The sequence below is a fragment of the Zalophus californianus genome, chromosome 6 (genome assembly GCF_009762305.2).
Source record: "Zalophus californianus isolate mZalCal1 chromosome 6, mZalCal1.pri.v2, whole genome shotgun sequence".
Classification (NCBI taxonomy): domain Eukaryota; kingdom Metazoa; phylum Chordata; class Mammalia; order Carnivora; family Otariidae; genus Zalophus; species Zalophus californianus.
In genome coordinates, this window is record NC_045600.1 from 62,804,848 (window position 1) to 62,831,883 (window position 27,036).

The 27,036-nt window shown below is 41.5% G+C and overlaps 1 protein-coding gene across 1 annotated transcript in view; it reads right to left on the minus strand.

Annotated features, from left to right (window-relative positions):
• The window catches only part of NPAS3 (neuronal PAS domain protein 3), an 841,130-nt gene that overhangs the window by 431,395 nt on the left and 382,699 nt on the right, over window positions 1–27,036 (minus strand). The window contains 1 exon segment of the mRNA XM_035728203.1: window positions 233–315. Coding sequence (XP_035584096.1) covers window positions 233–315 — 83 coding nt within the window.

Genomic DNA, 27,036 nt, shown 5'->3' on the forward strand with positions numbered 1-27,036 from the left:
ATTTATCTCAATTATTACAGCACAAATAATACTTGCCCTCCCTTTCTCATTAATATTCTCTCAAGGGATGGCTTTCTAAAAAGGAAAAAATAAATTCATAAGAATTTCATAATTCCAAGATAAAACAACAGTCATACACCTAGCTGATATCTAAAAATATTTTTTAAATAAAGATTAAATGCGTAAATTTTTCTTAGTAAAACACAAGCAAGCTTCTTTCTCTTTTAGTTACCTGCAAAATGTGACTTCCCAAATGTGCTTCAAATACTTCAATGGCCAGTGCACTGGGGCTTCTCCTTCGTTGTGCACCTATAACTTATTAAAAAACAAAGAAGACGAAAAAGAAAAAAGAAAAAAAAGAAGAAAACAAATTAAGTTGGAGCTCTGATTCACACTTTTAACTTATTTTCCCACTAACTACACATCACTAGATGGTTACTATACCAAAGAGCTCTGAAAGAAACACAACCCAGGGTTCATTTTGATTCTGAGTTGCCTGAGCAAAAGCAGACATGAGGCTAAATTTTCAACTCAGAATATTAATTTCTGCGAACATGAAAAATTATATCCAGACTTTTTCACTTTTCATGCACATTTAGACTGTGTTTCCTACACTGGAGCAAAACCATGCATGTTAACATTTCTTTAAAATAAATTAGCAAAATGTTTCTCGTAAAATTTAAGAATTGTTATTTTTAAAGCACACATATACTGCCTGCCCACGTACTCCTCCCCCACCCCTCGCCAAACCCCCCAGGACTAAACCTTTCATATCTTTTAGGCTAGGAAAAAGCAAACAGGACATTTTTTTTTTTTTTTAATGTTCCAAGGCAATAACTTTATCACAATTTAATAAGCACAACATGTCAGATAAGAGATTCTCATTAATGACTGTTTGCACTAGTGTTAAGTGTCTCAGGATGGCTGGATTTCATATTTACTGAACACTCATGTGTAACTATTCCTACAGGACCTACAAGAAGCCCAGGTAGACTCTTGCCTAGCACATGCCTCACCAGGGAAGTGACTGTTTTCTTATCTGAATCCTCGGGTTCTCCTACTGACTTAGGATCTGTCCATCCCTTCCTGGCAGACCCTACATGTGTTGTCTGAAGGCCCCTCACTCAAGGAGCCTCTGATAATCCTTAACAAAAGTGAGCTTAATGCAGGATATTTGTGGGATCCAGGATCGAGGGTCTTTCCTTTACCAATTTTCTTTTGCATGAGGTCACCATTTGCTTTCAAATCTGTTCTGGGTATTTTTCTTTTTTAAAAAAAAAGTTTTCAAACATAAAAATCTGCTTTAGAGTAACTTCTGGAAGGAAATATTTAGATCTTTTCCTTATTTCCAACAAGTAAATCCCTCAAGTTTTCCTGTTTTTCTTGCAAATTTTATTATAAAGCTCTACCTTCCTCAAACCTACACAATAAATTGAAATAAAACCGAACCCCACTTTCTTACATCTAAAAACACTTTCAGCTAGTTGACAAGAAAATTCCAGCAAAATGCTGCTGGGGTAATTCTGCTTCATTTCAGTTACTCAGTCAGTTGGATCCATAGCTTAGTAGGGATTATAATATAAATGTACTTATGACTATTGTGCTGTGCAGAAGTAGGCAGTTTACCCCTGCAATTGTGAGTTAGTGTCTGCAATGTCTGAAAGGCACTTTGAAAATAGCATGAGTGTTAAGTATCATTATGACTGGCAAGAAGAAATAAAAGGGGCATTTTTTTCAATGGGAAAATTTATAAAATATAATTGAAGAGTGATTATTATCAAAGAATATTCCAGCTGGAAGGGATCTTAGAAATCTCTATTCTAACTTCCTCATTTGCTTCAGAAGCAAAACACACAATAATTTTAAAATAGAAAAATCAGTTTTCTATCCTAACATTAATCTTTACTATAAGTATAGACTTGAGATTTTTAAAAATTTAATATTCAGATATAGTTAAGACACTACTGCTGTGTGTGTATGTGCACATTTCTGATTAATTTCCTATTCTAACATGCACATTACTCCCTTCAAAACTCCTTTGGCATTTTTGATAATGCAGCTGTCTTGCTGAATACTGTTTTCAGTTTCTAGAGTGTTAATTGCACATTATGGTAGCTTGGTGTGAATGATCCCACATGAATAAAATCTGCAGTCCTTTTTTTTTTTTTAAGATTGTTGTGGGGAGCTTCTGGGAGGCGGGGGAGGGAGTTGAAAAACTTCAAAAGTGTCCACTCTCTTTTTGAGGCAGTAATTAGGATCCAGAAAGCTCCTTATTAGTAATAGTTCATCATTTGTGGGCATTTCAGGACTTCCAATTTTGAAGTTCAAAATAAACCATTGCACTTCACAGAAGAAATGGACTGGAGAACGCAGACTCTTCTATAAAAAGCTGGATTAAGAAGAGGCCAGGAGAGCAACATCCTCCAACCTAGAGAGAACCCTAAAACATCACAGCAAATATTAGGAATGTTTTATTTACTAGGAGGCCCAAGAGGCATGCTCCAGTAACAACAGATGGCAGCCCAACTGCCTTCTGGAAGCATAGAACATTGACTTCAGTGGGGGTGCTTACAGGGGTTATTCAAGCCTGGCCACTGATGGCCTTTCTTTTCTTGCCTTTACTTCACTTAGGGCCCAGGCTATTCTCTAAGTAAATGCTGCAAATGCATAAATAATTAGGAATTTTATTTAAAAAATTATTCATCAGCCTGAGGATCCCACACGTCTCTATCAGCTGTTACATCCACGAGCCCTACCTGCCTAGTTACCCTTCTTTGTTCCTCAGATCCTCCAGAAACTGGAGTGTGCATCCCAGTACATGTTAGCATCAGACACAAAAGTGTCTTGTAAGTGGTTTCATGCTATTCTATTCGATGGCATTTTTATGACACTGGAACTTCTCTTGATTTATATGTTTTGCACTTATGCAGGTGATGTGGGGCTGTAATGACAGTTCCTAATTTTACAGCCAACATAAATATGTTAAACAGGAGCCCATTATGCCCGTGGTAGAAGCCCAGCTCTGACTCAGGCACTATTGGTAATGAAGAGATGTTAAATATGCACTTTTCTTGTTTTGTACTTTTCATCCTATCGCATTTGGGGAACTGAGACAATCATCCGGTCACTCAGGAACAACGCAGACACAGTTATTTCGCTGCTCTATGTTAATCTCACGTTGCTAATGGAGTATCATTAATGCCTAAGAAAAACCAAAGAGGTGTTCCCTTCACAAAGTACATCATTTTCAGAAAAAGAATATACTGCTTATGAAGCACTCTCTGATTTGTGTGTTTTGGAAGTCGACCATTTCTAAAACGATTCGGTAGTCCAGACAAATGTACACTTACTGATGAATGGGTCACGGTTTCATCTCATCTACTGACATCATTTCATGTATCTGTTTGCTCGGTTAAAAGACACTACCTTTTCAAATTTAAAGAACACTAATCATATTAACAAAACAAAAACAAACAACAACACGTTGCTAAACAGATGGAGTTTGTAATCTCTTATCTGTGAAGAGCATGTCCCTAACTCACTGACAGTGAGACATGAGAACTGGGGAAGTTGAACAGCTTATACAAACTGTTAAAAGAAAAAAAAAATCAATAATTCAACTTCAAATGTGATTCAGCATTTACTGAGTACCAACCTGAAGTTGAAAATTGCTAATGACTGCAGGTAGTTACTGTAGGTTACCTACAATTACTGTAGGTAACTGGTGTTATAAAACCTAATGAACAGTCCAAAAAAATTTTTTAAGCAATTCAAAACAGACCTAGGCCCAGCACATAATTATCAACAAACACTGCAACACTCATGTTTTGCCAGGGTTAAAAATAAAACACCTAAAATTTGAAGAGACTTTAAATGGAAGAAATATATAGGGAGAAGGGTTTTTAAAAATCAACCCAAGAAACTGTGACTGTTTCAGAAATCTAAAATGATACGATGAATCATTAGGATGGTGAATTTGACTTTTCCCTCGTTAAAAAAATGGAAGACACAGAAGGAAACCACAATCTGAAATGTGTGTCTGAAAAATTAGTCTTGTCCCTCAACAACGTCAGCAAAAATATTCCAATATTGACTCGCATACCTTGTGAGGTGGTCTTTGAGAATTAATTCAGTGCAGTAAAAGACAATCCCTCTTTGGGGAAATACACCACACACCCCCAGTCATATTCCTAACCAGTGCTTGTCACCTTCGGGGATACACAATCGCCAGGAAGGCTGAGGATTAGCGCTCAGTGGGAGTTTGACCTATTCAGCCAAAAGGTCAGCTTGCCACAGAAGAACCCATTACAAAACAGAAACAGGACAGCTCAGTGGACACACATAATGAAAGGGGGAAAAGTCACGGGTCCTACTCGCCTTGTGTCCTGCATTGCCCTTTTCCTTAGTAACTCTCCCCACCCCCATTTCCAGAGAAGGTGGAGCTGCCCCAGCTCCTCACCAACACAGTTCACATTAGGAAGGTAAAGCACAGGCAGGAGAGAGGAAGGGGCTTGTTATGGAAAAGAGCATTTGAAAGAGACATTCGAGGTGAAGAGGAGTAGGGCATTGTCAGGCAGGGTTTCCAAAGGACTGTTTTATTAGGGAAAAGTTGTCATTGGCAAGCAGGGAAGGCCATTTTAGAGAGATTTTCTCATCGGGCCCCTCCCCATGGGAAGCAGTATGGCAGAATGGGTAAACGTAGCCTGAAGGTTCTGCAGGTGGTATTTCAGGGATGGAATCAACCACCTAATAAAAAGGCAAGCTTCACGGCTGCCCTCTGAACTCATCCTTCAAGGGGCAAGGCTCTGTTTCCACACTGAGCTTGGGGGGGTAGGGAGGACGAAAGAGCATGCTTAATGGAATACTGGACATCGCTCCCTGGGCTTTAGCACTTGGGGTAAGCAAAGTCAGGGTCTGGGAAAGAATGCAGTATAGAATGCTTAATGAGTCTTTCCATGGCTACGGAAGAAAAGAAAAGGGATTTCCCTTGAAGAATCTCAATTAGCTTCCCTCACTGTAGGGCAAGGGAAGCCAAGGAAGGGTTTTCCCAGGAAGGAGCCTCAGAAGTTTATAAGGAGAGTGTGCGTGCCTTGTGTTTCCCTATCAAAATAAAAAGGTCTATGTATTCATTTAATATGGGACCAAATCTTCATTCTGAAACTGGTCCACACAGCTCTGCCTACTGCCCATATTCACAACTTGCATCCTTTCAACTGTAAGCCCCTCACTGGTTGTGCAAGGCTTAGACACTGGGGGAGTTTCAGATTGGGAGGGAGAGGAGAGACTGGAAAAAGTCGTGCTCGGTACCAACTTAACCAATACAGCGGCCCAGTCACTGAAACTCCGTTGTCCCTGCCACGACATGTGGAGCTTCCACACAATGCATCATGTAAATATCTGAAAACAAATGATAGCAATGCTTTTCAATGTACTTGCACCAATATTAGTGTTTTCGCTATTTAAAATACAGATGACCAGAGAGGAGAAATGGGGACAAGCAAAGTTCATGGGGCATGTGAATGATTAGCGATAAATAAAAGAAAGAAAACCTCCTCTATTCAGGAAAGGTGCACTTCGGGTTTATTTTCCAACTCATATTTAGTCATTTTTAAACATCACAAAATATATCTGTAAAATTCATATCCCAGAACCCACGAACACATTATATTACCAATTAAGAACTTTTTTTTAAAGGATTTTATTTATTTATTTGACAGAGAGAAAGAGAGAGTGCACAAGCAGGGGAGCAGCAGAGGCAGAGGGAGAAGCAGGCTTCCCGCTGAGCAGGGAGCCCAACATGGGGCTCGATCCCAGGACCCAGGGATCACGACCTGAGCCGAAGGCAGACGCTTAAACGACTGAGCCACCCAGGCGCCCTATTACCAATTTAAACAAAAAAGATGTATTAAATCCAGTAAAATAATTGAAATTCTAAGAAGTCTTGTGCTGATTTTAAAATTCTTTGATGCAACACATATTTCAATTTCTCCCACAATTTAAGTATGGATTGAACGCATTAGCCAAAAGCATTAGAGATGAGATGACTGTGAAAGTATTAATATGTACAAATGAATTATTTAATTTGGGAAAAAGAAACCAGGCTGCTTTTCTCAAAAACAAACAAAACAAAAACAAAACAAAACAAAAATACCTATCTATATGGCTTCAACTAGGAAGACCTAAGGGGAAAACATACAACATTCAATAAATCTGTTTAGTTTGGGGTTTGTGCATCATGCACTTCTCATCTTCTGAAGAACTAAATACTGGCCCTATGATTTTTGAAATCGTTTATGATTTTCTACATCAAATAGGCAAAGTCATCTAAAAGGGAAATAGCACCCAAGCATCACTCTAGTAAGTCTGGACAATGCTTTTGTGTATTTGGTCAGCAACAAGTTACAGGGATTTCTTTCATTCCAACGTTCCCTTTCAAAGACTCACATTGCCCACCACGCCTTCCTTTTCCTTGAAGGAAATGGAGAGTTTCTAGCTACCGAAGCAGGGATTTCTCCATCTGTAGCTGGGGAAAAGGAAAAATAGCCTTTCTCTGACAATCTGGTAGTTACTATAGGAACAATTATATATGTCCCTTATATGGGCTACGATAAAGGGTGATTAACATTCTTCAGGAAGGGACCCAAACTTCCCCTCGATGATGACATTCTTCAGGCTGTGGTTAGCGGCTGCTTGGAGTGACAGCACCTGAGGGAATGACAGAGCTCTGACAGCCAACGTCTCCTGGACAGCAACCTCAGGAAGATGCAGGCATGATCCACAGCCTGGGTGGGGTACCTGAGGGGAATCCTTAAGAGATGCCTGAAGGCATCGGTGGAGAAGAGCATGGCATCAGGCTGGACAAGGGATGAAGATATACTTATAATTCCTAACAGGACTTTATACAAAAGGGTTACTTGATTATTCCAATCTTACTTTCTTAATCATGCCAAAATAACAATGTATATAAAAAAAAGAGGGCACTTTTAAAGGACCAAAGTCCAACAATAATTTAAAAGACATCTGAGTCTTTTCGGAATATGTTTCTTGGCTTCAATAACTTGCTACCGGGGAGGGGGTGGTTTGGGTGGCAAAGCTTAAACTTAACTATTTAATCCCCTTAACACAGTGAAGGATATGAGAATGTCCTCTTTTCTTTACAAAATAAATAAAGGTAAAAAGGTTATTGATCACGACTAATTCCCATCTTTGGATTCTCAGCAGAGATGTGGAGTATGGTGGATTTCACCCCTTCTCAATCTGGGTAAGTTTTAAGAGTGTGGCAGTTATCAAGTGACTTCAGAATGAAGAATGTAGGGGTACTTGGATGGCTCAGTCGGTTAAGCATCTGCCTTCGGCTCAGGTCGTGATCCAGGGTCTTGGGATCGAGCCTCACATTGGGCTCCCTGATCAGCAGGGAGTCTGCTTCTCCCTCTCCCATTGCCCCTCCCCCTGCTTATGCTCTCTCTCTCTCTCTCTCTCAAACACATTAAAAAAAAAAAGAATGTAGAATCTTGTGAGTGATGGGGAGTCTTTATTTTTACCTAACATGAGCTCAGCGAGAAGACAGAAACTATCTTCTGGCTTCAGAGCTACAGCAACAAACATGCATTGACCCTTCCCATGTGGCAGGTGCTCTGCTAGGTACTCTGCACACAAAGACGAATGACTAAGATGCAAACCACTGAGTGAGGCGGTCCTGTGTGACAGAAGGTCAAGTGGGCCACAGACAGTGGGCGACACAGACCCTGGCTCGGGCGTGGAGCCTGAACGTGGGTCTGATGTCCGAAGGTGCTCCGCTTTCTGAGTACAATCCCCAGGCTCTCGATTTGAGCTTCTTCTTTTGTTGCTGTTATTGTCTTTGTTCTTATGTAAATTCCTCTTCTTCCAATGACCACTTTCCTCTACAAATCACCTAGTCTATGTCAGGAAGAAACACCGCATGTTCTTATGAATTAACTGCATAGAAAAGACACCAAGTATTCTCTGATCACAGCTCTCAACCGGGAAAACAGATCACATCAAATTTGAGATTTCAATGCCACACCAACTCTGCAGAGTTTAAAACCTGTCTTTTAATTGACAGAAACGACCTCCCTCACTAATCAGCTGAACGGATTTTGAGAATGTTACATTTTTAATGCGGGTTAGATTTGGTTTGCTCGTTCAGTAGGGTCTGGGGGGAAGAAAAGGCTTATGCTTTCATTTTGAAAACCATCTTCAAATCCTTTCAATTGAGCGCTACCATACCATTGTCCCCCCCTTCTGACCTCAGCAGCTCACCGACTGTTACTGGCATGATTCCACCCAGTAGGAGGGGGTAGAGATTATCAGTGAACAGTATGGTGTAGGTCAGCACTGGATGGTAAAAGGAATAGGTACACACCTGTGACCTTGATTTTGTTTTCCTAGTCTGATCCCCAAATTTTATGTTATGACATTTGTAACATCTGCTACAAATTCGGAGGTAAGTCAGGCACAGCATTATTACTTCCAGTCTAATGCTCCATTCATCCTTCAGGCTCTCCGAAGCCACGGATAGGGTAGATAGGACAGGGAGCTAAGAAACACTGGCTGTGCAGGAAGCAGCTTGTGTTTCTGTGGGAGAAAGAAGGCAATGTCTCTTGCCCTCATCCATTCATATATTCAGTCATATTTGTATTTTCTCCCAGACAGCAGCCCCCCACCCCTTGTGCCACATCAGTGCTTGGCAGTGCATTTAGTGACTTTCTTTCTGCCAAAAGTAGAGTCAACGTGAATAGTTCCATGAAGCGCTGGGGTGTTGGCTCAAAGGACACAATTCTCTGCTTATAACAGCACCTGCTTGAAAGTCATTCTGATCAATTTCCAAAGCTTAACCATCTCAGACTATGGTGTCACATTTATTCATCCAAAATTTAGTGAATACATAGTAGTATAACAGATATTAACCTCACTGACCTAGGTGCTATAGACGTAAGCCAGGTTCCTATTTTCGTTTCTAGATGCTCTCTTTATACATCATCATAAGAGAGCTAAAGGCATCCATGCAAAATATTGGTTGAGGCTCTGAGAATAGTCAAATGAAAAGACCCTGACCTTCCCAGGGATCAGAGTCTAGTGGGGAGACTGACATATAAGCAAATGGATAAAATGTAATAAATGTGCAATTATCAACTCTCAACTCAGGATAAGACAGGGAGAGTGGGGGCAGGAAAGGCCTCAGAGCAGGGGTATGTTGGAGATGGCGAATGGAAGGTTAGCTCACAAGGACAGTGAAATACAACAGTCAAGACCCTGAATGCTCACTTTGGCAGCGCGTGCGCACGCACACACACAAGACCCTGGGATCCACTGGTCGGCTATGAAGGCAAGGACAAATGCACATTGACGTAGTTACGCATAGCAAGGTTTCGGGCTCATCATCTTGCCCACTCCAACTTGCTTTCCCTTAAGCTACAACACTGCTGGAATGTCACACTCCTACAGTTGCTGGTGAGGCTGGGTCCCCCCACTACCACCGCACCTTCCTGAGGCTCAATACCGTAGTTTTATAGTCACATGATTACACCAAGGAAGACCAAGGTCCACTGCACTTGGTCTGAAGACCCTGCCCTTCCACTCCTCCCGCAACGCTTCAACACCACAGCTGACATCGTGGCCCCTGAAGCACATGTCTACATCACAGCAGACAGCTTCACACCGCGCGAGACAACGCAGTCGCCAAACGGACCGTCACATCCCCTTGGGCATTCTGAAGGGGACTGCGGTGATTCAGGTCCTCATTGTCGGGCGTCTGGTTCCTTCCCCCAAATGCTTCCTGCTCTCTGCTTGCCGGGGGAGTTCACCGGGGGACAGTTATGAGCAGAGGAAAGGACTTGGGTTCTGGAGTCAGGCTGACCCAAGTTTTCAATCCTCCATTTGTCTCTAATTAGCTGGGTGGTCTTGAACAAGTTAGGCTCTGTGGACCTCAACTTCCCAATCTGTCAGAAGGGTTAATGCTTCATACGGCTGTTTTGAGACATGTGACAGCCCCGGCCCTCCTTTAATTTCCCTTCTAGAACTTATTTGCATATCACCTCTCTCCTCCGCTAGTCTTTCACCTTCATAAGCTGGAGAAATCATTTTGTGCACTGCTGAAACCCTGACAGAAAAGGGCCCAGAACACAGAAGGTGCACAATAAATATTTGTGAATGAATGAGCATTCTAGAGCCCCGTGCTGAGCCCAAGGGAGGCATTCAGCACATGTCAGCTCTCTCCTCCTTGCTATGAAAAGCAGAGGGCAGGCCAAAGATGACTTTTCTAAATCACTATCTTAATTCCAAATTTAACAGAAATATTGGGACTGCATTTTTCCTAAATATTAGAAATATTTAGGATTTTTTTTTTTTAATATTGGGAACATTTTGTTTCTCTGTATGTTGTGCCCGGGCTCTGCCTTTCCTATGGCATGATATCAAATCTACAGTGTCACCACAAACCCTGTGAGCCAAATGCAATCAGGGCCTCAAACCAGTGCAAACATTTCACACATACTTGGGCAAAGAGCCAGCAATTCACTGAGTGTCAGCAACTGCCCACTGAATTTTCTTTTGAAGGATTCACTCACGGCCTATTCCAGCAGTAATTGGCATTCATTTTAAGATGCTGAATGCCTCAGACATAACTTGATTAGGTAAATGTACACAGCCACCGCCAATGGAAACCAAAATCAGCTCTTAAAACCCCACCATCTTCCTTCTGATTTCATATAAACAAAAGCCCACATAATTATCAACGGTAAGTGAGCAGGCGCTAGGTCTTGCTTGTGTTAGCAGATCAAGGTCTGCATCATCACTGCCATCTGCCTCTTGGGAACCTCCAGAGTCTCTGATTTGGGCAGAGTTAGAAGCTAAGACATGGGGGCACTATTTGGAGTGCAGAGATAGTAAACAGGCTGCCCTGACTTTCAGACCTGGACTGGAGGACACACACAAGCATACTCTTTCATACTTACCATGACCATGACACATATCAAGGAGAAAAACCCTAATCTGAAGGCCTATTATTTAGATTCAAGGCTCAGCTCAAGCCGCTCTCTATCAGAGGTTCTTAACCTATTGCTTGCTTTGAATAACAGAGCTGTTTAAGCAAACCCTCTTCCTGAGGCAATATTCAAGACACAAAACTTGGTGCATACAATTACAAAAATCCCAGAGAGCTTCTGCAACCCATCCTCCACTGACCTCAGGTCAAGAACTCTGGCTTCAGACCACAGCCAAGCGTCCACATGTATCTTGTACCAGGTTGGGCACTAAAGGGAACTGAACAAATGATTCCTCGAATGAATGAGTAATCAAATGAAGAGGCAAATGAATGAATGCCACGGACCCAGGCAAGAGAGAACACAGGACGAAAGCAGACACTTGTATTCGGTGTGGAACCGCGAGACTGAAAGTAGCAGCCAGTAAGTTGGTTTATTCACAAAAATTGCTTTGTACAATTATACACAGCTCCTCCCCTTCTAAATGCAGACGGAGGGAGGAAAGGAAAAAGAGATAATGAAGGTTTGCAAATGAAGTGGGTACAACTGTGCAATCAATCAACATTTTCTGAAAAAGAATCTGCATCACTTGCCAAAAATCTGAACTGAATAACTGAACCAGCATTCTGATGAGAATGGACTTTGCCACTAGCCAGTCATTTTTATTTGTCTTCCAGCTGTCTTGATTCTTTTTTTCCAGGAAGCTACTGGTCTCTTCAGTTTAGTGGGTTCAGACATGGCAATTTATTTAACCACGGTCAAATGCATACTCCATGTTTATTCTTTTAATAAACCTTTACTGCGGGTCTACTCTGTGCCAAGTATTACGTCGGTTGGAAAGGGTACAATTCAAACACTCACCTAAGTATTAACTGAGGGCCTACTACGTGCCAGGCCCTCTAGTGATAAGCCAGGGAAGCATGAGCAAAGCAGACAAACATGCCCGCATGAAGCTGACATGGCGCGGGGGGCGGGGGGGGGGGGGCAAGTAACAACAACAATACGCACACATCTAATTACATAAGTGGCATGAAAAAAATAAAGGGGAGAAGGGGAAAAAGTTAGTAGGAATTTCTGTAGAAGATAAAAACAAAATCAGAAAAGACGTCTCCAACACTCTGAGTAGAAAGAGGGATCAGGTGACGGAGTGGCATGATGTCCAGGTGAAGGAAGACCAAGTATAAAGGCCCTGGGATGGGAGACACTTATCCAGTTCCAGAAATGGCAGGGAGTCGGTACTCTCAAGGAATCTGGAGACTGGGGAGACAGAAATACAAACTGTAATAAAATAATGGTTTCTTTGGACGATCTCAGGAAAGGGGACATCTAACTTCAGTGAAATTCAAAGATTTAAAAGAGAGGAAGATACCTGGTATAGAAAGGAGTAGAAATTTTCCAGGCAAACAAGCCAGGGACGTGGTGGTAAGAGGTGTGGCTGAGGTAGAGAGAAGAGCCTACACAACGGCACAAATTCAGCAAAACACGCGAGTGATGCACAGGATAGAATTGTGTTTGCAGGGAAGATGAAGTTATGGCTACGGCACAGGCAAGAAATGATGGCGAGTTAATCCTGGGAAGTAAGTCAGGAGGACTCTAGAGAAGAGTTCAGTTCTAAAGGTATTTAGAAGGTGAGAATGGGAGTTCATAAACTGACTATTAAAGGGAAAGGAAGAAACACCGTGTGAGACCGTAGAGATGTTGGGTGGCAGACAGTAGGGATGATTCAATCAGGACAGGCGCACGGAGAGGAGATGTCTGGCGGACCTGAGGCTCCAGGAGGAGGCGTGGCAATGGTGAGGCCTGAGCGGCAAGTCATTTGCATACAGTAGGCAGAGAAGCCACAGAAGGGCAGAAGGAGGGAAGGCTGGGGGCCAGCCCGGGGAACATCTGCATGTATAGAGAGGGAAGAGAGTCAGCGAAGCACCTGAGAAGGAACCATCAGAGGGGCAGGAGGTGGATAAAGAGGTGACGGTGTCCTACCTACAAAGAAGAAGAGCGGAACATTTGAAGGAGCGACTCTTCAACTACGTCAAATGCCACGGGAGAGTTCTGAAGACCGTGGGTCGGGGCACTGCTGTCCACTGAGGAGTAAATGGCAGGTGACAACCACGAATTACACACCTTAAATTCCTTTTTTAGGAATTTGGAAGTGAAAGGAAGGAGAATAAGGGATAAAGGATGGGCAGGGAAGAGAAGTGGGAGAATACCCAGGATGAAAACTTTTTTTTTTTTTAAGTGACTTGAGAAAGTTTATACCCTAAGAAGCAGCAAGCAACAGCCACAAGATAGAGAAGATGGACAACCCTGAAAGAAGCTACAATACTGTCCAGAGTTCAAGTTCGGCTGAGAAACGGGTCACACATCACTTTTTAAAAAAATCAATATTTTACTATCACCTGAATCTACAAAAATGATGCTTCATGGTGAGGTGCCTCGTCCAGCCAAAAGGAGCTCAACTTAAAGAACACGTTCTTCTAGATGATGGTCAGATAACATAATCATCTATGAGTCACATTCCAAAGTATATTTCTATAGGGAAATACACTGAAATCAAGCCATCATTGTTCTCTTGAAATCATCCTTTTACCTCTCCTGTTAGGAGTCTCCATACTGCCGCTCCTGCAGGCTCATCATTTCAGACTGGTCTCCTTCTCCCTTGTTTTTCTCCCCTGTGTAAATAGGGAAATCAGGCATTCTTTCCTAAGATCCGGGTCTCCACGGCTAGAATGATTTTCCTTCAAATTTCATGAAAATGCGAAACTCTCTCTGTATACAGAGATGGCCACATGCTATAGAAAGGGTAATTTTAAGGCTTCTACCTCACCTCACACTACCAATAGTGTCCTTCATTTCACTCATCAAAAAGGATGCTCTTTCCTGGTCCACTTGGTTACTAGTCTCTCCTTCCTTCCTTGCATCTCTTGGGATGGCAAAAGCTTTTTAAAATGTTATAAAGAGAGGAGTTACCTGGAATTGCTTTTGGAGTCCCTCTCACTCTTGGATCACAAAAGCAGTCAACAATTCCTCCTTGTAGCCAAGATCTATCAAATACCCATAGGCTGGTATCACAAAAGATTATTAATATACCCAGTTGTGAACTAAAAGAATATTAAGTAATCAGAGAAAACACAAGTGTCTTTTATTTAGCTGCCTCACCTTCAGTGAGGTTCAATGTTCTAGACGGGAAGGAAGAAAGACAAGCTTCTGGAACTTCCAAAATGTTGAAACAAGCCTCATCCTCAGCACTCAGAGGAAAATAGTCAAGGTTCCTCGTGCTCTTTTAACTCACTTGCTTTTCTCTCTTCTTTTCTTTGAAAACCGCTCACTTCGGGGCTTTCAGAATCTGAGAGGGACTATGTGGTCACTAATGGTCTTGGGCCAACTTCACTTTAATTTGTGGCATTGTGGCGAGCCACCTCCATCTTTTTTCCTCATAATTTAACCCCCAGTCAAGAAGAAGAGGAAGCGCTCTTCCTTCCTGTGTTGCCCTCAGAGGCGTATTTGCCTCATTTTCTGACATCATTTTTTTAGAAGGAACTTCTTCCGCAGTTAGTATGTCAGCCTGGTTGTAGCTCTGTCCTCTGTCATACTCGCCAAAGGGTCTTCACATTTTTATTCATCTGAGTATTTAGGAGTACTTAAGAAGTGGGGAGACAGTTGTAGTTTAGTAGAAAGAGCATAATTCTGAGGGACAGAAACCCTTATTTCTAGTCTCAGCTCTGCCATTTACCAGCTGGTGCACGAGGGTAAGACACCTGACATCCAGGCCTTGGTTTCCCCATCTGTACAGTGAGGTAATCATTCTTTGTCCAAAGAGTTGTGGCAAGGGCTATATCTCAATATTTGTGACAGTTTTCTAGCACAGACCTAGCAAAGAGTAAGGAATAAATACATTTTAATGCAATCTGGGTTTTTAAAAAGCTCTCCGTGGCAAAATAAAAATGGGTGCTGGTAAAATGCTTTTGATGAGGAAGATTACAGAGAGTCACTAAGGGGATATTCTATAAATAGAACTTTCCCTAGGGTGTGTGTGTCCTAGAGCCAGTTAGTAAAATCTCAGAGAAATACGGTTACCAGAGAGATGAACATATTACTACCCACTCCGGCATGTTGTTCAAGGATTAAATGAGATAATGTATGTGAAGTGCCTAGCACAGTATTTGACACAGATGAGGTAGTAATAACCAGTAGCTCCCTTCTCCTTTCTCAAGGACGTGTATTCTACGGAATCAGGTGTAAATCAAAAAGACAGAAACAAAAACCTCTGCAGATTTGGCAGAGTAAAATCCCATGTCATGGCCTTGTTCACAAACCCGACTGATAAAAACGGCCATTGGTGATAGAATATTTTGGCACAGGTAAAAATCCTTAAGACTACAGCTAGACCTTGATTCTGTGTTCCACATTTTTAGCATAATGATCTTTGATAAAAGTAAACGGAGAAAGAGGGTGTGGTGGCATGGAGCGTACCACTATCTACGGGCACATACATGGATCAGCAGGTGGGCACACATCCATATATATATATATATATATATATATATATATGTATATATATATATATATATTTCAAATTCCACACTTAGAGGCTCAACTTCTTAAAGAATGTGTACAAGGTAGGCACTGGGAGGCTTGATGAGATCACAGCTGCCTAAGGCGGAGACACGTACGCTCAAGCGCTGCCTACCACCACAGGGTAGCAGCATAAAGGTTACCTTCCAGTTTTTGCCAGGAGGGATGAACAGCGCAAGAAACCAAACAGACCCACGGCATTCCGCCGCCTCTCTTCCTCGGTCCTGATTGGTCATGTCATGTTTGTGGTCAGGCCCATCTGGACAGCAGGTGTGGTGCTGCAACCAGCTGCGTGTATTTGATTATTGACTACTGAATATTTCCAAAGGGCACAACAGACTGCCGACTGACCCTCGGTAATAACACGCAGCAGTCTCCCCTGTTTACACACGTAAGAGCTAAATAGAAAAGAAAACGGATTTTGAAATTTCTAAAACTACATTTTGACCAGAGGCTTTTAACAAAGCCTCCGTCTATACCATCAGTCAAACGGTGAGCTTGTACAGAGTCTATTAAAGGGGGAATAAGGTTCATGAATTTCAAGCTTGGAGGGCTCTAATTACCTCATGCTCAAACTTTAACTACAAAACTCAGATAAATTGCTGCACTAAAACCATAGAAGATCCTCCACCTGATTTGTGCCAGTGCATCTAAAGCTCAGTGAGGCTGATCCCAGCGAGATTTTTCAAATCAGTCCTAAGGGAATTCGTTCTGGACCTGTCTCTAATGAGCACATACGGATTACTTGGATGTTTTGGTAAAGCTATCCGGTAAATGAGTCAATCTGAAAATTTATTAGCCGCAGAGCTAATGGCAGTCAGTCACATAGCCCAAGAATCCTGGGGAAATTCAAGTCATTTTCAGCATCTATCAGCCAGGTACCAGGAATCCATCTCAGGCCCCAGCCGGTAGCGGTAACTTTAGACTAATTGGCTAGTAGTTACAGCTGTCTCCTCAGTGTTTTTGTTCTTAGAGGTGTGACCTCTTCTTGAACCAATTTATGTACACCCAGAGAGGGGTCCTCTATTTATTCTAGTTCAGTGTAGGATTTGGATTCAAAAACAAAACAAGAACCAAGAAGGAAAGAAGTCTGTATCTATAAATTATGGTGCAAATAGCTCAAGCTGAGCTAACGCGAGGACAGCCGAAAAGTTGGAATTTAGTGGATCTGGGAGGCAGAGGACGAGGCAGAAAACAAACACTGCTCTCCAACATTCAAAACATTCATATTTTTTCAAAGATGGCACTGAGGAGAAATGAGGATTTCCCTCTGCCTGGTACAACACTCTCCGTGGCTATTTATCCAGTTACAAACTTTTATAGATATGAAATATTTTAAGAAGTCCTTTAGAAATGGCCCGAGGTAATTTCAAACTTAACAGACCCTGTCCCACCAGAGCTCATTACAGTGAATTTTATAACAAAGTACCCTCTACTTAATTTTCAGAGCCTAGCCAAGCGTTCTAGAAATGCAGCTGCATTAAGTGCAATTAATGGTACAATAAAAGCAGTGGAGGGCTGTTTAACACCCAAGAACCAGCAGTAAACACTGGCTCCACGCTCTCCAACAGTCAGTGATGTGTCAAAGGACCTGGAGTGTGAGATTTCTGTATCGGGGGGAGGTGGGGAGACATTTCTCTCCTGCTAGAGAAAAATCTCCTCTCCTTCAATCATTCCGCCCAGAGACTGTATATGAAAGGATATAAAGTTACTCCCTCCAGTCATGCCACTAGCATCCCCACTCCCTTTGAGAAGGAAGCCAACACGGTAAGCTAATATTCCCATCAGTGAAGGAAAAGGACAAATTTAATTTCACCAAAAATGAGCCTAACATCCAGTGACTCATGATGCACAGAATGATTTGTGCGTAACTAAGTTTACTGTCAGATGCCAGAAGAAGGAAAGAAGTAACCATTCAGAATACTATGCTTATTCTTTTCAACAAACGGGGAAAGAAAAAAAAAAGATGAAAGGATGGGGGATGGGCAGGAACAATTATAATGATGTTTGCAAACCTCTTTAATGATGAAAAATTACTGCTTAGAATTTGAATACGAGAGACACCCAGAAATGAGCAAAAATCTCACTGGTTAATACAATCATGATCATTAGAGCATTTGTCAGTTAGTTAAGTTGTTAAATACAATATGTAGTCAACCAGGTCTGGAAAGATGATTTTATGTACTTACCTTCCATAAGTAATTAAAACAATTCTATCATGAAAAGAAGTATTTGATTATAACTGTCTTTTAGTAGTCTGCATTCAGGGTCTTATCCTTCTATTTCCATTCCAGGATGAAACTGGTTGTTTAACAATATACATAGGCTAAGAAGTATATTAAAGGTGTATTTTTTAAATTTTATTTCATTATGTTATGTTAATCACCATACAGTACATCATTAGTTTTTGATGTAGTGTTCCATGATTCATTGTTTGCGTATAACCCCTCCCAACAATTAAAGTGCAGACAACGTTCGTAATCACAATAGCATAGCCATGGCCTCAGTCAAGAAAGCCATGGACAATCCCCAAATTTCATAGTATTAAAAACATGCTTCTAGTCTCCTTCCTCAACAAAATTCTTTCGAGAGCTTTGACTTGAGGTTTGGTTTTTTTCAGTTTCTGACAGCCACTCTTGGACGGAAGTGCTAAGGAGCCGTGAGACGGGCAGAGGAAGCACCCGGAGCTGGGCAGTGCCCAGCTGAAAACTCAGGACAGAAGGAACTGGAGTGAGCCAGGATCACCCTCCAACCAAAGACACTTTAGTGACCCCAAAATTGAATCCCTCCTCACCCCCTCCAACAAAACACAGTTGACTGTTGAACAGCACAGGGGTTTGGGGTGCTGACCCTGTACAGGTGAAAATATGCATCTAATTTCTGACTTCCCCCAAATTTACTGAAAGCCTACAGTTGACCAGAAGCCTTACTGATAACATAAAGAGTCGATTAACGAATTTTGTATGTTATATGGATTATACACTCTATTCTTACAATAAACAAAAAAGAGAAAATATTAAGAAAAGCATAAGGAGAAAAAACATCTACAGTATTGCGCTGTATTTATTGAAAAAAAATGTGTATAGGTGGACCTGCATGGTTCAACCCCGTGTTGTTCAAGGGTCAACTGTAGTCCTGACTACTTCTTCCCCAAACAGAAAGCATGCATGTCTCTAGAGACAAATAAACAAACTTCTCCAAAGTGATCTAAGATGAAGGTGATTGTGCAACTGAAGAGAGAGACGTGAAGGGGAGCTGCAGACCTTTTCATGGCCCCTGGGCTTTCAGAATGCCCAGAAATGCTGGAGCTACCACATGAATGAAGGCATTTTCTGCAGAATGCTGGTACATTTCACAGAGAAGGTCTTTTAAAAAACAGACTAGACACATTTTCAAAAAAGAATCATGTTGTCCGGGACAACTCACCTTGTTTCGGCATGAACTCAAATGGTTAAAAATAAGTCATTTGTACCATTGGTTTCAAGATGAGGGGTTCTTGTGCTAGTCCCCCCTTTAGAGGGTTTGCTCAATTATGCCATTATTTTTGTGAAAATTAACATTAGGAAGTCTTCTCGAAGTACACAGATTTACATAAAGGTACCCATCCACAGGCGGACAATTCTCAACTGACAAAAGCTGATGAGTGCCCCATCCCTCCCCCATGGCTGCTGGGCCAAGTCCCCATGGGGATAAGTAGGCGAAGTCTCCGCAGTGACAGGGGCGCGGGCTCGAAAACCAGGCTGATCAAGATCATAATCATGATCTTGTTATTTACCAACTAGAGGATTTCAAGCGAGTTACTCGATCTTGCTGAACCTTGACTTTCTCCTAAGATGCTTGCTCATAGAGTTCAGAAGAGAATTCAAGTATACAAAGTGCAGGGTAGTCAGGTGTTGATTTCGAATTCTCTCTCCTTCCACAGCAGAACAACTCTTGAGAAACCCGGACCTCCCCGGAGGCCAGGCTCCTTCAGGGCAGCATTGCAGTGCTCTTGCTTATTAGACTCTTCTCTTGGCCTGCCCAGGCTCTCACCCTCAGCTAAACTTACACAGACCCTGTCAGGTAAGCCTTATCTGGAGGCCTCACTCAGCTTTCTGTCAATGGACAGTTGGAAAGCATCTTGTTCTGCTCTGAGCTCCTATGCCATATTCTATACTGTTCTAGCTTTCACTTTATACCTTGTTTATAGTTTTCTTGTGTGTTTGTGTCCACATTCTAATTTGTGATATGACTATCTTCATTTATAACCTACAGTGCCAATAAATATTTTTGAGTGGTCTTCTAAAAGCATTTAAGAAATGTTTTGAGTTTTTTCCTTTCTTTTGGCTACAGTGTCTGAAATAACACAAGTAACTCTGGTTAGAAATTTGTCTGGTTTAACAAACATACTTGTTTAGGAAGTGAATCATCTGAGTAGGTGAAAAAGACTATTAGTAATTCACACAGCAGCGTGCATCGATGCCCCTAGTTTGCTTTTCTCTTAATCCCTAGAGAAACTGAGATGCACCGAGAGCTGGAATTTTGATAATGTAAAAACAAAACCAAAAACAACAAAAACTAGAAAAGAAAATTTCTGAACAATGGAGCTCTTTGAGGGTAAGGAGCTTATCTTACCTCTTTCCCCCAAATAGTGGGCTTGGGGTGGCAGACATAGAATAACCTAAGGACATGTGGCTACCACGGGCCTGAGGACACCTTACCAGCAGGTAAAGGTGTCATCAGCAATGCTGATAGAAAGGTTTCAACCAGTTTTGATCTATTTCAAAATGTTGCCCAGCACCATGCTGGCGCCCCCAGGCACAAGGAAAGCTGCTCCCAGGACCTATACGGTATGAAAGGATGGTCAGTTTTATGGGGCACCTGGGTGGCTCAGTGGGTTAAGCACTTGCCTTCAGCTCAGGTCGTGATCCTGGGGTCCTGGGATCAAGCCCCGCATTGGGCTCCCTGCTCAGCAGGGAGTCCGCTTGTCCCTCTCCCTCCGACCCTCCCCTCTGCTCGTGCTCTTTCTCTCTCTCTCTCAAATAAATACATAAGATCTTTAAAAAAAAAATGAGGATGGTCAGTTTTACTGCTGGGTTCCATTATGGGCCCACAGGCTCTGTGGACTCAGCTAGGAAGCTAATCTCCATTTACACTGTTTTTTTTTTTTTCCCCCTGGGAGGAGTGCACTGGCATTATAAACTGAACACTGAACATTTATGTTTATAAATCTTTTTAATAGGTCCTAATTTCCTTGAGGGAAAAAGATCACAGATGAAATGCTCCTAACCCTGAGTCAACATTTCTATGGACCCCATCGTCTTTCTATTAAGATGTGATGATGATAATGTTTAATTTCCAGCAACTGAGAAAGGCGAGTGAAGAATGAAACGAGATTGCAGGAAACGGTATCACTCAAGATATTTTTATTTAAGTACTTAGCTGAGATGTGAAAAATAAGGGAGGGAACTCTGTGGTCTCAGCAGAGGGCAGCGTGTTGCTGGCACTGAACATTCATCCTTGGGCTGGTAACACCAGCTCCGGTACCCCAGGCAGAGTAATAAAGGCTTAATTCAGCATCCTTCCACCTGGCTAACTCAGGTTTAGTGAACACAGGAGAAAGACGTCCACTTCAAGAATATCAGTCTACTTCCTTTCATGAGCTCTAAGTGCGCTCTAAAGTCACGTAAAAGATACGTATAAGCCTCTCCTGACCTACTCTACCTTTTAGCTGTAAGTGGAATCGACTTTATTTTCCTGTCAACTACAATTTTCGCTAAAGACTCCTGACTTCTTTAGGGCGCAATAAAGTTTTGTCTAGGATTACAATAAAAAGCTTTCATAATACCCATGACCCGAACATTCTGGATTAATTTTTAAATTGCATCTGATAATCAGTACAAATGGCAATTCAATGTTTATGCCCTTGAAACCAGATTCATCCCCTGGCCTCTCTTACGCAGTCCATAACTTTTAGGGCAAGTTTCATTATGTAAAAGATAAGGTGAGAAGAGAGTTTTTGCATAGGCTCAAGTTTACATTTATTTCCATTTGACATCTTTTCTTCTAGAGCAAATCCGTTATTACTCATGCTCCTCTGGGAAGATATCAATAGTCTGGAACATATCCCTTTGTCACATGCCCGCCATTAACATCTCCCTTAACTACCTGGCCCAGTGGGAAGGAGGGAGAGGAGAAGGCAGGGGAGAGCTTGCAGCAAATCCCCACCCTCCCGTCTCTATTGACTACCTTCCTTTACTCCTCTCAGCGCCTCCCCTTGGCTTGCAGGCCGAGGAGGAGGAGGCAGGATGACCTCGGACTCCGCAGTGTCACACATGAGTAAATTAAACCTGTGCCTTCCATCTCTCCTTCTGGTCTTTCCTGATGGCATGAACCGTGCAATGGGTTGGCCCAGGGAAACAGAAGGGAGTTGCTTATTGACTTAGGAAAAGCATCTAATGAAACAGTAAGCCACTAAATCCTCTTAATTACACAGTGAGATAGAAGCTGACAGAGAGACCTGCCTTATTATTTGATTCAAATGTTAAGTTTCACCTTAGCATACAGCATTCGATGATAGGAGCAAGTAAGAGAAGTTCAAAAATGTCATTCCCGAGGTTCATTTATTCAGTAAGTAACATATTCAGCACCCACTATGTTCCAGGGACTCAGACAGTGTTAAAAACAGGATTAGGCTGGGGAGACAGGGAAGGCACAGGGGGAGGGGGGGTCGTTTCTCTGAGTCTCTAGAGATAAAGATTGAAGGCTGGATTTTGGAGTCATTAAAAAGCCTTCTCAGGCTCATTCAGCATCCATAGCAGACCTTGCTTTCTCCTTTTACCACCATTCATAGGCATTGAAAGGAAAGATGGATCTTTCTAGATGCTAGAGGTTTTAAACAGGTCCTAGCAGGCCTTTGTTGAGGTGCCTTCCAGAATGTTAGGTATAACAGCTCCTGTTTCTATTATGGTGACTTGAATGTCAGATTTAAGGGCCCCATCTCAAAGAAAATTGGCTTTGACTTTTTGCAATCTAGAAGCACTTTGTGAGATGTTTATACAGCGTTCAAGAACCTGTCTTTCTACCAAACAATAAACTAGAAAGAACCATGAAAAAAAAAAAAAAAAAAAAAAAACAGGATTAGGGACAAAAAGAGACAAGGCGCCTGCTTTCACAGGGATTACAGTCTTCTGGATTAGGGCTGCAACAAATGGAACCCAACTCAAAGCTTAGCATTGGTTATACCACACCTGGTATCATATATTCTCAAAATGCCAAAATATGGATGAGGCAAGTCTTAAGTGGAAAAGGTAATGCACTGAGGATGGCAGTGCGGAAAAACGGAACAAATCTGGGTCCTGGCTGACCTTGTTGAGCCCCTGCTGTTCCTACCCACAGACTGCTCTTACCGTCAGACGATCAACCATGTTACTGCTTAACCAACTATAGACCGCATACTCTCTTATGTGTAGCTAAATGTATTTTAACGGACACACTTAGTAAATTTTGTATTTAAACCACAGACAAGACTTGCATGGTCAATATCGAGGTGTACCCCACCATGTTGGGACTTTTAAAATTCTTCACTGAATTTTCCAAGCTTGAGACATCCCTGGTCACGAATGCCTACACTAATGGATTTCAGCTTAACCTTGGAGGGTAGGGTGTGGGAGGAGAAAGGGGTGATCGTGACGTATAGGGAAAAAGCACACAGGGGGAGAAGACCAAGCCGACAGGCATGGCATAGAGTAGAGGTGGTGGTGCTTAAATATTAACTACCTTTCTGGAAAGAGACATGAGAATCAACCAGATTAGGGAAAAAGAGTGGTGGGGTAAGACAGGGCACAATGAGAAGAAAAGAAAGCACAAGTGCCCACAAAACAAACCCTAATTCATTTATCTAGTTTCAAATAAGCCCAAGTTTGACAAAGACCTAAAGCTGTTCAATCACCCCACATAACACATCCAAGGAATGTGTGCCTTCAATTACTGAGCAAGAGAGACCACCAGCAGCAAAGATGTTATTCTTGGAATTTCAATGCAAAGCAAATGTACAGATGTTGGCATAAAAGCCAAACCGTCTGAGATGGAAATGAAGACAGAGATTCAGGGCGAAGATTAGAAGAGATAAAGAATTAAACATGCAATAAAAGAGAACATTACATGCATGGCATCAAGCTTCGCCAGGCACTGGCTGGCGACACTCAGATGTTAGCAATGGTGACATGTGTAGGCTAAAAGAAATGGGCAAGGGCGCAGAGTCAAACAAGTACAATATTAAAATCACTATCTCTGTGGGCAGGCTGTAAAAATCATATCATTCTCACTGAAAAATAATTCATTAAACTGCACCCCAGCAGGATGTAAGGAACAACAGGCAGCATATGAAGATATTGAGCAGCAGGGGGCAATAAACTTTATAAAAATTATTAAAGCATGCAACAAAGCAAGATAATACAAGGAGGAAACAATGGAAATGTCAGCCCAATTTATAAAGTGAGCGTGTTACCCCATAAGTGCAAGCACTTCATGAAAAGCACACATGCTTCTGACATTAAAATTTACACTCTGCAAAATCACCCTTGAGATGTCCAAGCTGACCCACTGCAGGCCAGCAAAATCAAAGCCAGCAGATCGCCACGTGGAAAGGCTGGTCCAGAAGAGCTTCACACCAGGTCCCCTACTCAAATGCCATAATTATCTGCAGGTATGTGAGACACTGCTCCGGTTACAGATCCAAAGGTTAACTGAAAACAGGGCCACACATATTTCACGTCCCGTGAAGTAGAGGACACTTGAATTTCTAAGCTGGCAGACATGAGCAGCCTTGCCTCTAATCCAGTTTCCTCCCATATTCCTGGGTCGTTCAATAATTATACTTGAACCTGGGTAACGTACAGTTTAGGTCACCTCCAAGCACAGAAGGCATCTGTACGCCCTGTCTCCAAACTGTTTTCCTCCTCTGCTTCTCCCTGAGGATCTGAACTTAAAAATTTCTTTAGAGTTCCGTGGACACTTAATCCCTGGAAGGCCACTGGAGAGATACTAAAACTCTCTGCTGAATATTTTAGCAAGTATTAATTGACCAGATTTTTTTTTTCCTGCCACTGTCACCAGGAAATGAGGCAGAAGTGCGGAGAATGTTGGACATGAGATCAGGGCAAAAAGGAAAAAGGAAAATCTTGTCTCCCAGGGCGTCACAGTGGCCCAAGGATTGAGGACAAGATGCTGATAAACCGGAAAAGATAACTGAAATAAAAATAGAGCCCTGAAGACATTCTATGCTTAAGAGGACTTTAGTCTACTTCTACTGATTCTGAAGTGGTCAAGACAAAACTAACGATGGCTGCTTTAAATGAACCCTCCTTATCTCTCCAGATTCATTTCCTAGCTTTTAATGGCAAAACTGTGCTTCTCTGAATTCTTCCTCAGGTCGGTAAGATGTAGGGCAACAGAAATAGAACCCAAGACAAAAAACCTACAGAAACCAGTGTAGCCATTAACACCTGACAACCTGACAGGCTCGGAGTACAGGCATACACCATATTTTGTAATTCAACACGTATCCACCCAATAAGCTTGTGATAAAGCAGCCATTCCCATTAACAGTCAAGATCCTTCCATCTCCCATCTCTCTCTCTCCCTTCCTTTCCACTTCTCTCTCTAATTTATAGGGGCCCTGGCCCACACAGCATGGACAAATGGCCTACCTTTGTTTATTTTTTTTCATAAAATCTTGCCCAGGACCTTAAGTCTTGTATTTATGCACCTCTTAGATGACAGAACCAAAAGTCAATCATTTTAGCCAATTCTTTTTAAAGATTCCTTCTAGGCTGAGACTTTCGATTCCAGGCTGGAATGAATTTTTACGGCCAAGTTATAAACACCTGTTACTCAGCAGGTGCCACTAAAATATATAGTTTGGAGATTGCATGTTTTTTTTTTTTCTAGTTTCAAAAGTTGATCTACCTGAAGATAATTTGTTTTTAGAGCTGTCAAACTATAAAAGCCACTGCATTCCTTTTCACTAGCTTATAAAGATTAATTGGAAGTAACACAAGCTTGCAATTTATAGGTCAAAGAAAATTTTGCCTGCTCTAGTAGAGTTTGGCGCAGGAAAACTACACATCCTCAGCTGAAAACTGAGATCAAAGCAATTGAGAAATAAAATATCTTGGGAGATTTGTGTGTTTGTTTATTTTATTCTAAGATCAGAGGTGATAGTGACGTAGCACCCTCACTAGAAGCAGCAAACATTTTTACATTAAGATCACAAACATAGAACAATCTTTTCTTTGCTCTAATTATTTATAGATTCCTTTCACAGCCCCTTGAGCTAACAGTTTCAACATCATTCATATAAATGATCTAACAAATCAGACCTAGCAAAACTAGATCTGTGGAGTTAACCCATTACCATGCCCAAATGGATTTTTACAGAACTAATCTGGCAAGGTTTGGGTTTGAGGATTAAAAATTTAGGGAACCTTAAGAATATGGTCCTGTTTCTTTCACCAAAACAATGTATTTAGGACCTCTCACGTTTTATCTTTTAAGCTATATGTAACACTCAAGCAGCAGTGGGTAATCCTAATAATTGGTAAATTAACAAACTATCAAATGCTTACCTTCACAAAATGAAAGCAAAAATACTATTCCTACCTAATAATAAAGAAGCTAAACAAATCTAATACATTAAAAAACATCAAAACACTATTCTGATATAAATTCTTTATATTGTTTGGCTGGCCATAAATCAAATAACTAGATGCTTTCTCACACAGGAAATGAAGACCACAGGTCATACCAATACAACAAAAATTAAGTAAAACTGCCAAACCCTCCCACCCCCAAAACTCAAACTTTCCACCACTGGATAGAAAGTAAATAATTAAGCTTTTTGTTTCTGGCTCACAAGGCATTAGGACTTCAAAGTTTGCAATCTGATATCCTGGATCAACATCTCCTATCCTTACTTCATTGGACTATCCCAAGGTATTATGTTCATATTTTATCATTTTAGCTGTCATATGTTAATTTTAAATTCTGAAGTACACACACATACACATGTTAGATTTTCTTAAAACATGGATTCAGGGACAAACTCATAGGAAGTACTGAAATATTAGTTTGATGGGAATTCTGTCTTTTAGGAAATTCTAAACACAAACACCACTTGATTTTTTTTTTTTTTTTTCCGTCTCTGAATTAGACCAAAACCTTCCTGCTGATTATTTATGTCATTTGACAGGACTAAAATCAGCCCGTCTCCAAATTTTGCAGCCATCCATGCTTTTTCTAATAAGAACTAATTTTACAAGGTCCTTTCTGGCCAAGAAACTTTCAACCACTATAAACTAGTCAGACACAATACAAGATGATTAGACCAGAGTATATAGACTATGTAGCATAAACTGCCAGTTAAACATTATAGCGTGCTTCATTTTAATCATGTAGCTTTCATCTTTTTTGAACACCCTTTTAG